This window comes from Rhineura floridana, chromosome 13, assembly GCF_030035675.1.
Source record: "Rhineura floridana isolate rRhiFlo1 chromosome 13, rRhiFlo1.hap2, whole genome shotgun sequence".
Lineage (NCBI taxonomy): Eukaryota > Metazoa > Chordata > Lepidosauria > Squamata > Rhineuridae > Rhineura > Rhineura floridana.
In genome coordinates, this window is record NC_084492.1 from 12,845,089 (window position 1) to 12,856,321 (window position 11,233).

An 11,233-nucleotide genomic window follows, 5' to 3' on the forward strand; every position below is an offset into this window, starting at 1 on the left:
ACCTGAGAAACTTGTGGTGGTCATCCAGGAGAAGGCATTTTCTATTGCATCTCCTAAGCTGTGCAACTCCCTAGCAACTTCACTGTAGTTTTCAGCAAATTTTGAAGTTGTACTTCTTTATCCTGGCCTTTGATACCTGAGACATGGATTTTTAAGACCCACTCTATTTTTTATAATGTTGTGATTTTAAAGTTGTTGTTAAGGATCTGCTGTAACCTGCCCTGGGACCTCAGGGTGAAGGGCAGGTAATAAATTAAAATAAAGCTTAACACAGCTTTTTACTGTGTTAAGTGAATGCCTACAAAGAGATCAAAATCTACCTTGTGGCACTTCTCTGTGATGAAGCAGAATCAGCTTTTTCAAACCCTTCTGCTTAAGAGAAGTTTTACACTGCCCTTGAATCCATTGTTTCCGTCCTGTTTCAGTAACGTTTCACATATTCCTCTGAGCTCATTTCCTTGCTAGGTCCAGGATTCATGCTGTTTGAACCTGCCTGAGTACACTTGGAAGTAAGCCCCACTGAGTTCAATGCAAAAAGATAACATCATTGCTTCTGAACTTGCAGTACTTGTGAGATTTCAGGAAGACCAGTTGTTTGTTTTACGTTTCAGTCCTACCTGTAAACTGCTGCTAAATGTTTATTTAATACTGGAACCCTAAAGATTGCAAGCTACTACATAAGGAGCAACTGCAGATACTAATTAACAAGCAAAAGCAGCCTTAGTTCATAGAAGCTGCCTTATGTTGCTTTTAATTAGAGTTCTAACAGAAAAAGCCATGGGGCGTGCTATCATTCTAAGATCACTCTATTATTGAAGTCACTTACTTTAGGCAAAATCAATCTGAAGTTGGAAAACTTGAGTATCTGCTTAACAATCAATCCCACCGAAATCAAAGGGACTTAATCCTGTTTGCTAAAATGCAACCATTATCTCCCCACTTATGATGGTTCACATGGAAACTGTTTTGAGTTATGCTTTTATGAGATTGCCAGTTGTAGTCTTAGATCTGCTCTTAGATTATTTCAAAAGAATTATTTATTTTATTATACACATTTAAGTCAATGGAACACATGCTGTCAGTACATAGGTTTATTGACCTCTAACCAGTTAGACACACATTTTCATTAATCCAGATACAAATACAACAAATCTGCACACACATGAGATTTTAGCTTTCCAAATTCCTGACAAGTTACTAGAAAAGCGTCTTGGTGGAATGTTACGACATTATACATCTGTAGCAAATGTTATGTTAAAATTGTGGTATGGTTCCCATAAAAACTGGTGTGAGTGTTCTATTCACATGGATTCTGGATAACAATCAGAAGATATTCTTTATCTGTGGAAAAAGATAACCAACAATGAGAAAAGTGGCACTTATTCTATTTCAGCTGTTCCTTATTTTCACAATATACATCTTCAAAGCCTTCTATGATCCAAATGCTTTTGTATTTACAATCTATGTTTTTATATAGTGTATCGCTCTTCCAGTACTAATGGTTACAACAGCTATTCTTGTATGTGCTCAGTAGACAAAATGAAAAAATTCAAAATAGTAAAATAATCACAGCTGTCATTTATCAGACACCATTGTGATGCACACATAAATACTGAAATCTAAAAGCAAACCTATCCCATATTAGGCTGACTCTTTGAGAGGCTGATTCTTTGAGAAACATTTATCACCAACAGTAAGTAGTTGCAGCTATTTGTGCTAATTGACCAAATCCAGTTTAGGAAAAATGGCCAGGAACTCCACCTAGGAAACTGACTTTTCCAGATCATGACTACTTTTCATCCAGTCAAATATAGCCATCAGCTACAGTCTGGCCTCGCCACATAGTATGATAGACAAATGCTGGGCCCTCTCAATTTAAGCAATTAAAGGATCTGAAGGCAAGCACATCCCTTGTGCCTTTGTGTTCCTAACTGAAATAGGAAGGCAGATGGAGCAATGAAAGGGACCTCAAAAGCCACCCATGCAGCAGTATTTTTTAATACAACAATTATTACCTGGGGCAACCATGATTTCATGTTTCTTTGATCTAATCCTGAGAAAGGTTAGATCGTTCTGGGGATCGATATCTCTCACTGTGCTCTTCGCTTTCATCGTGAGCTGATTAAGGAGACCTGCATATTGCACTGTAGTGGAGTTGTCAAGAGTGGTTCTGATGGGGATGCCTGAAAACGAAGTCATTTGCTGATTTAGAATTCAACAGAATTGAGTCAAGCTACATGCGAGGTTAAGCAGATTTTTGAAAAAGCCATTTTTATTTTGGAGAAAGAGCAGCCAATCAGCAGCGGCTGCTGGTGAGGAGAGATAATTAAATTGTAAATAGCATCTTCACCTCCGTTCTGCCCTGTAGCAGAGGCTGGAAAAGAGCAGGGAGTGGAAGGGTCTCCTGGCAGGAAGCCCCTCCCTCCATGCACTTCAATGAGATATAAGCAACCTACAAAGTTGCAATTCTAGACACTTGGCCTGAAATCAAAATTAACTGGACCAACCCCCTGAAATAAAGTTTACTGAACAGTCTTCTCCATGCAGCTTGATACCCGCTACTGCTTCAGCAGAATGACCATTATCAATGGTTATTAGCCACAATGGCTTCATGCTACCTCCATTGTCAGAAGTATGCCGCTGAATATCACTTGCTGAGAATTACAAACAGGGAGAGTGCTTTTGTATGAAGGCCCTGCTTTCAGGCTTCCCAGCAGCATCTATTTGGCCATTATGAGAACAGGATACTGCACTAGATGGGCCTTTGGTCTGATGCAGCAGCCAGGCTCTTCTTATGCCCATCAGCTACAGGCATCTGGAGACAGTGTAAAACCTGTTGTTGGGGTAGGAATGAGAATCCTTCCTCAAGAATCTCTGCTTCATGAAGCGTCAGTATTTTGGACAAGCAGGCAAAATAGCTACCATAAGGATAAAGAGACACAGGCACTTGAGAATTAGAGATCATTACAGTAATCACACACTGGGCTAAACCCCAACTTCCATTAAGTAAATGGGAGTTTTTCCACCAATTTCAGAAACATGGAATTTTATCCAATGTGTTAAAATGGCAAAGGTGTCTTTAAAATGTAGCATTTGTGAAACTGAAGACAATGTCACACGCTCACAAACTCAGAACAGAGGCCTCACACATTCAGAATAGAGTATCCATCAACCTCTTGATAATCAGAAGAAAAGTGAGATGTCTAAACAATAAAACTAGCCCCCCCCCCTTCACACTGGTGTCTTATCAGGTTTGAACTCAAAACTGTAAGTTAGAAGACTGTGCTCAGCTTAAAGCAAGAGTTCTGCAAGGGTAAAAACAGCACCAATCTGGACAAGGTTTCACCTTAAACATACAAGTCTACCAGATGCAACAGAACACACCCTTTGCTAAAATTAACCCAGCTGTAAAAGCATTTTAGTTCAATCCCACTGGTACACAATTGCCTCAGGAACTTGGATTATCTTTTAAGTATTTTTGATTGTACTTGAACAACATTAAATGCTTGGAGAAGATGGTGGGGGTAGTGAGAATAATGCCCATCCAAAAAGGCTTGGCTAAGGATTGAAGAACTGTATAACTGGATCCAGGGTAGACACATACTGCCTATGCATGGCCCTCACCCTATCCCTGTCTCCTGTAGCCTATGACAGACGTGGGGAGACTGTATGTTTGTGAATCTTTTTTGATTTTTACTAAAACCCCAAGGTCCACTAACCAGGTGCAAAATACCAAGAGCCAGGTTCAGAACAGCTGCTGAGGGGGATAGACATAGAAAAATGATGAACAGAATGCCTCCAAATGTGTACTAAGCCCAAGGATTTATTTTTAGTATCAGAAGTGAGCTCACAATCCTTTCACACAAAAATCCATTCCTGGTTTCCCTTAAGTTTAATTCAGAAAAGGGAAAACAGCCTATGTTGTTGCTTTTTTAAAACATCTGGGAGCTGGAAACCCTGGTTGATCTACTGTCAATCATCCTAGTATCTACCAGTAGATCCTTCTGATGTACCTTCAGCTATCCTTGGCTTATGGTTTTACAATAATCCAAAATAATTTGTTTTATTTGTTAAAATAAGTGTCTCTCCATCATGTTGTGAAACGTGACAAGATGGCAAAAATATTATACAATGAGAAATAATTGCTCAAATCCCAAGATTTTCAAGTCTTGATATTTTTTATGTCCGTACATTAAGTTTTGATGAAAAAGCCTGTTCATGTTTTTATATTTTAGCATAATATTTTTTGGATAAGAATGCGGTATTGAACATAAGAAACTGATTTACACTGTGTCAGGCTATTGCTCCATCTAATCTAGTACTGCTCACTTTGATTGGGAGTCCCATTATTGGAAGACCAAATGGCATAAAAATGGTAAAGCACTCTGCAGGTTAGAAGGGCTCTAAATTACCACCTGCAACTCCATGACTTCAAGTTGTTTTTCTCATACAGAATAAAGGTATTCCTGGATAATATAACTTCGAAAGTGACATAACTGCCTTACGTAGTATATTATTATGAACACTCACCTTCAGCTTAAATAATACCAGCTTGTGATTTGCTTCACCCAACCAGACATCCACATTCATTATTTGGGCTTACCAGAAGAAATGTTCCCCTGGATTTTATCTCCTTTTCTTTTTAAAAGAGATGGCAAATGAAATAACAAAAATTCCAAATGATATCCTTTTGTAAAAAGCACTGGGTGTACTTTTGAGAACACAAAAAAAAGATACATTTTTTACCTTCCGCATTTACAACAATCGTTCCAATAACTCCTTTATGTGCTTGAATCCTCTTTAAAGTTTCTTCTACCTCTGCCTGTAAAAGAAACAAAATCAATGAAGTACAAAATGTGACCACTAGCCTGTAAAGTTTTGGCAGCAGCTCGTGAATTTCTAACAGAAAAACTCCCTCCTGCTTATGGTCTCCAGCTCCAGAACATGGGATTGTAGCCAACTAAATTATACTCAGTGCAGACCCACTGAAATCAATAGACTTTTAGTTAGTTTTGCCCAATAATTTAAGTGGATCTCCGCTAACACTGGATACATCTCATCGAGCCAGCCACTGAATGGAGATGTGGAGAACAGCTGTGAATAACAGAGGAGGAGTGTTCCAAGGAATATCTAATGCTTTTGGGTCCTGTTGCAAAGCAGTATCTGGAATTGTGGAACTACATTGAAGTCATGGAGAAAAGGGGGTGTTCTGTATGAATGGGGAATGTCTTAATGAAGCCAAAGTGGTGCTATATTAAAGGTTACATGGTGAGATGAAGTCTCAAAATAATGTATCTCTTTCCCTTTAAAACACAGGGTTAAGACAGCCACATGCAACACCCACCTTACTCCTTTCCAGATATGGTACTCTGCATGTGGTGGTTTCCTGCTGGCAGCAACCTTGAGAGCAGAAAGCTATGCTCAAACCAACTGGATTGGCTCCTTAAAATCTAACCTAAACTCAAGCTCTTTTATTGATTTACCTACACAAGAGCCAGCCTGCCTACTTAAACAAAGAACTTCTGTTTAATTTGCTCCTAGCTGTAGCAATTGTACATGGCTGATAGACAGAAGGCGCATGGGCAACCCTCCTTTAAGCAATGGTTCCATGAGATATCCATCAGGCCCAGGTTTAATTCCTGGATCACTACTGTCTTTTTCTGTCTGCCATTACATTTACATTTCATCCACTCTTGCTTTAGCCTTTAACACATTTTAAACACGGAGAAAGTGAATGAAGTTTACCATGTATCCATCCAGATGGCATGTTCAAAATTTTGCAAATAGGACAAGTAATTCCCTATGAAACTATTGTGAATGCACACCTCTAACAGAGGAATGTAACTCATGGGAAGTCAGCGGAAGGGGTCCCAGCGGAGGAGGAGCCAGCATGAAGGTCAGAAGCATCTCTAGGCCAGCTGAATGTGGGCTGGGCTGGATACTGCACGAGGGGTCTTGAAAGTAAAAGCTGGCTCTCACAAATACTCCTACCAGGGAGTAAGAGCTCTCCATAGACTTCCATTGCAATTTTTTTCTTAGACCAACCTTTTCCTTGGCACAACTTTGGCCCGGATCGGGACCCACAGGAGCAGTCCGAATGGGATTGGAAGTTGTGTAAGCCCCTCCCTTCAGCCCCTCCTCCATCACGCCCGTAGAACACCTCTTTTGGGGGTCTTACATGACTCCTGCCAACACTTCTTCCACCAGACAGGGCTTCTCTGATGGACCCCTGGCTGAGGGGCTTCCGCCAGCGAAGCCTCAAAAAGGGGCATTCTGGGGGCGTTAAAAACAGAGGCTACAGTCCTATACCCCCTTCCTTGGGAGTAGGCCAAACAGAACACAATGGAACTTCCTTCTGGCATATAGAATTCCACTATAAGGTTCAAATCCTATGAATGCTTACGTGAAAGTAATCTCCACTGAACTCAATGGGACATGTTTCTCAGTAAAACTACATGGGGTCAAACTGTCAAAGAGTTTATTTTATTTATCTGTATCACCTTCTTACTGAGGGTGCGTGTACTCTAGAGATCAACAGCAGCAGCATCTTATTCCAGAAGGGTTGGTTTTAGGTTGTCACAAAAAAACCATGGAACCCGATGGCACCTTAACAGATTAATTGTGACAGAAGCTTTTTGAGGACTTTAAACCACCTCATACTACTACTACTACTTACAACCAGTGTTATGCATGTTTACTTAACAATTAACTCTTGTAAAGCGATTTCAAGAATTCGAAGCATTTCACAGGCATTACCTGTTAAGAATCCTTACAACAATTCTGTAAGATAAGTCAGTATTATTATCCTCAATTTTGCAGATGAGGGGAACCTCAGACTGGCTTGCTTAAGACCACCAGCAAGTTCAAGGAAGAGATGGAAGTTTAAACTGGGGACTTTGCAATTTGTAGCTCAGGCTGCAATCCTCCACCCCAAGGGTGGCTAACCTGTGGCCCTGTGCGTGTTTCTGTACTACAGCCCCCATCATCCTCTGACTATTGGCCATGCTGGCTAGGGATGATGAGAGTTGGAGGTCAACAAAATCTGGAGGGCCACAGGTTTTCCATCCCTGTTATACACAATTACCTAGGAGCTGAACTCAAAGGGGCTTAAATCTAAGTAGGCATGCACAGGATGGTGCCACCATTCTCTTAGCCTTAACAAATGTACAGCTTACTTGCTTGCAAGGAAGCGGGCACAGGATTTCCATCTGAGGCTACAATCTTAAGCACACTAAATATGGAATAAGACCCTCTTCGGTAGGGTGGGGTCCTGCAGATTTTAATAGCTGTGTAGAACAGTACAGTACAGGAAATGTAAGCAGGTGAAATCTCCTCTTCTACACTTCTATTAAAAACTGCAGGAACCTCATCCTTTTTGTTTTCACTGGCCCATCCTAACCCTTCAGCTCAAGAGGACTTGTGAGCAAATAGCACTGTTATTAACTTTGCATCATGTCATAACAACATAGGAATCTGCCTTATACCGGGTCAGACCACTGGTCCATCTAGCTTAGCACTGTCTACACTGACTGGCAGCAGCTCACCAGGGTTTCAGGCTGGAGATCCTCCTATCCCTGCCTGCAGATGCCGGATATTACACCTGGGACTTTCTGCATGCAAAGCAGATTCTCTACCACAGAACTACGGCCCTTCTCCTATAAGAACACAGGAAGTTGCACATCGCAGAGTTGGAAGGGGGCTTTCGAGTCCAACCCTCTGCTCAATGCAGGAATCCAAATTAAAGCATCCCCGATAGGTGGCTGTCCAGCAGCCTCTTGAATGCCTCCAGCGTTGGAGAGCCCACCACCTCCCTAGGTCATTGGTTCCATTGTCGTACTGCTCTAACAGTTGGGACATTTTTCCTGGCGTTCAGCCAAAATCAGGCTTCCTGTAACTTGAGCCTATTATTCTGTGCCCTGCGCTCTGGGACGATCGAGAAGAGACCCCAGCCCTCCTCTGTGTGGCAACCTTTCAAGTACTTGAAGAGTGCTATCATACCTCCCCCCAGTCTTCTCTTCTCAAGGCTAAACATGCCCAGTCCTTTCACTCTCTCCCGACAGGGCTTTGTTTCCAGTCCCCTGATCATCCTCGTTGCTCTCCTCTGAACCTATCCCGGTTCATCTGCATCCTTCCCAAAGGTTTAAATTTATAGCGGATCAAACCACTGGTCCATCCAGCTCAGCAGTGTCCACAATGACTGGCAGCAACATTCCAGGGTCTCAGACTAGAATCCTTCCCAGCCCTGTTTGGAAATGCCGGGGATGGAAGCTGGGACCTTCTGCACTCAAAGCAAGATGCTCTACCACGCAGCTACCCCGCTTCCCCTCCCATCTGAGGCTTCTGGCATAAAGGCTGTGCCCTTCATAATCTCCACTCCCCCCTCCTGCCATTTCACTCTCAATCGCCCCATACAAACGCCACAATAACTGTAGGCTTCCCCGCCCCCATCAGACTTACTCCGATGCCCCCCCCGCCGACCCTCCTCTGAGCTCCCATCACAGCATCAATTCCGACCGTCCCGCTCCTTCCCGCAGGGAGAATATTCGGGACAACCCCGCCCCCCGTCCCGCTCTCACCATGGCTCAGCTGAGAAGGCTCAACAGCGCAGCGGCTTCAGAGGCCTCCGTTGCTATGGTGCTCTGCCTGGAAGCCCAGGGCTGGGAGAGGGGAGGGAGTCCGGAAGTGAGAAGAAAGGGGGCGGGTCTTGAAGAGCGAGGGAACCAGGCTGGCGTGCTCCGCGCTCTGCGCGTGCGCGTTTAAATCTTCCGCACACTTTTCTTTCTGCTTTGAACGGGGGCAGAATTTGCGCTCTTCGGGTGTTGCGGGAAGAGGGACGTTTTACTTTGAATGAATAAATGGGAAGATTTTAGGCAGCAGCAGTCTAGTCTTCCGGAAACAGTTTCTTTACTCTCGTAAAGTAAACAAAAAAGAGCATGATTTAGGAAGTAACAAGCCAGTAAGGAGTTATGGTGTTCTAGGGTGTTTGTTTTTGCCCCTTTTCCTTCAAAACTTTTCTTAGAAAGGGAAATATTTTGTAACATTATTTCGGAATCATCAAGCCAGTAATAACAGCAGGAAGGGTTTTCCCCCCCCCTCTCCCTTCCCACCCCACTAAACATTTTTTTAAGAGGAAATATTTTAGGCAGCAGTCTAGGCTGCCATCCAAGACACAGTTACCTGAGAGTAAGTCCCATTGAACCCAATGGAGCTTACTTCTGAGTAGACATGGATTGCAGCCTTAGTTCATAATGATTTTTGTTAGCCTTGTTAATATTAAAAAAGAGACATTCCTTTGGAAGCCACAAGGAGCACCTTTTACCTTTTAAAAAAAATTAAGGGGAAAAATGTTAGGTAGTGTGCATCAGCCTTGTTATTTTGGACATTTATTTTAACCTTATCAGTTGTACATATGTATGTGTTACTTAAGGTAGCAACAGGCAAGTAATAGCAGTTGCAGCCTAGTTCTGCCTTTTGGAAAGCACACAAATTTAAAACTGTTATTAAAGAGACACATGTTCTTATGAAACAGTGAAAAAGTGCTGCAGCCTAGCATTTTGGCTGATAATTTTTTTAAAAAAATAGCACCATTTGAAGGCCTACAAGCCTCTTGGGAGTAAGCCCTTTTGAAGTCAACGGGATTTAGCAGACGCCTATAGGATTGTGCTGTTACTCCTTCGTAAGTGTATTTGAGGCTAGCCCATTTTTTTTAAAAAAAAGATTAATTTCTTAGTGGGGAAGGATAAGCATGGTAAGCGGCGGTAATGCAGCCGAAGCTCTGCTCACGGCCGGAGTTCGATTCCAACAAAAGGAGGAAGTCGAATCTCCGGTAAAAGGGGTCGAGGTCCACTCTGCCTTCCATCCATCAGTGGTCGGTAAAATGAGTACCCGGCATATGCTGGGGGGTAAAGAAAGGCCGGGGAAGGAACTGGCAATCCCACCCCATATATACGGTCTGCCTAGTAAACGTCGCAAGACGTCACCCTAAGAGTCTGAAACGACTCGTACTGTAAGTGCAGGGCCACCTTTACCTTTTTAGCAAGAGACAAGCAAGGTGGGACATTTCCTAGGAAGCAACAAGGAGCCTTTGCAGCATATTTTGGCTACCCCTCAATTCCATTAAGCTTTTTCTTAATTAAAAAGATTTTTGGGGGGGAACTAGACAGACATCATAACTAATAGCCATTGATAGTCTTATCCTCCATGAATTCGTCTAATTGCATTTCAAAGCCATTTAAGCTACTGCTGTTGTCTCTTGTGGGGGTGGGACATCTTTTTCAGCCTGAGGGCCATATTTGCATCTGGGCAACCTTCCAAGGGTTACATGCCAGGGCTGAGTGGTCTAAGAGGCAACATTGGGCAAAGCAACATATGTAAAATTTATCTTTGTACAGTAGGCTAGCTTCTGCCCACTTCTCTCTCTTCCATTCTGGCATGCCAGAGGCATGCAAGTTCAAGGACACATTCTAGCCAGGCAAATACACCGGCGCCGTGAAGGAGGGCCAACAAAGGCCTGGGGAGAGGTTTGAGGGCCCGATTGACAGGTCTGGAGGGCCACATTTGGCCGCTGGATTTGTGGTTCCCCTCTCCTGACCTACTGGTTTGAGGACATCTCCCCACCCCCTTTAAACAATGTGTCATCATGGTCGGTGTTGGAAGGTCTGGATGGCAAGTTTTTTTTATCATGTTTTAAGGAGATGGGAATAGTAACATAATATGCAAAGAGGACCTGTTTCCAAAATATATTCTCTGATCACAATGTGTTAGGATTCCCTTCCCCCTCTGGAAATCCAGCGTCAGCTTATTTTGTTTTTTAAAATACACAATTTATTTGCATTTATATTCTGTTTCCTGGTGCAGACCTTGGCTTCTGAAGCAGCTTTCAATAATAAAACATAAAACCCTCTCTGCAACTACAGTCAAAATCATGTGAGATGAGATGACAAAGCAGAATTTAAGCCCCACCATGAGAATCAACGCCCCGCAATAATTTCAAAAGCAATGGCTGCCAATATATTCATTTTAACATACAATATTATTTTGAATACACTTAATACAAATTTCTGAGCAGTAAGGCAGAATGTTCCTTACAAAATGAATGCAGTTCAGGCAGTCTTGGAGACAGACCCTATTTAGTGTTGATTGTTTTGTTTTTTATACAAGAAGAAGCAACAGTATTCCAAATTCCTGGTGCTGACCTATCTTTGTCTTAGTTTATCCTTACTGCCTTTTAATC

The 11,233-nt window shown here is 42.5% G+C and overlaps 1 protein-coding gene across 1 annotated transcript; it reads right to left on the reverse strand.

Annotated features, from left to right (window-relative positions):
- Positions 1–1,076: 1,076 nt before the first annotated feature.
- DYNLRB2 (dynein light chain roadblock-type 2) lies at positions 1,077–8,693 on the reverse strand. Its single transcript, XM_061593888.1, has 4 exons — positions 8,577–8,693; positions 4,747–4,822; positions 2,016–2,183; positions 1,077–1,341 (listed from the first exon to the last, which is right to left on the reverse strand). Exons 1-4 carry the CDS (start codon positions 8,577–8,579, stop codon positions 1,298–1,300), a joined length of 291 nt encoding a protein of 96 aa, XP_061449872.1. The 5' UTR covers positions 8,580–8,693; the 3' UTR covers positions 1,077–1,297.
- Between the last annotated feature and the right edge of the window lie 2,540 nt (positions 8,694–11,233).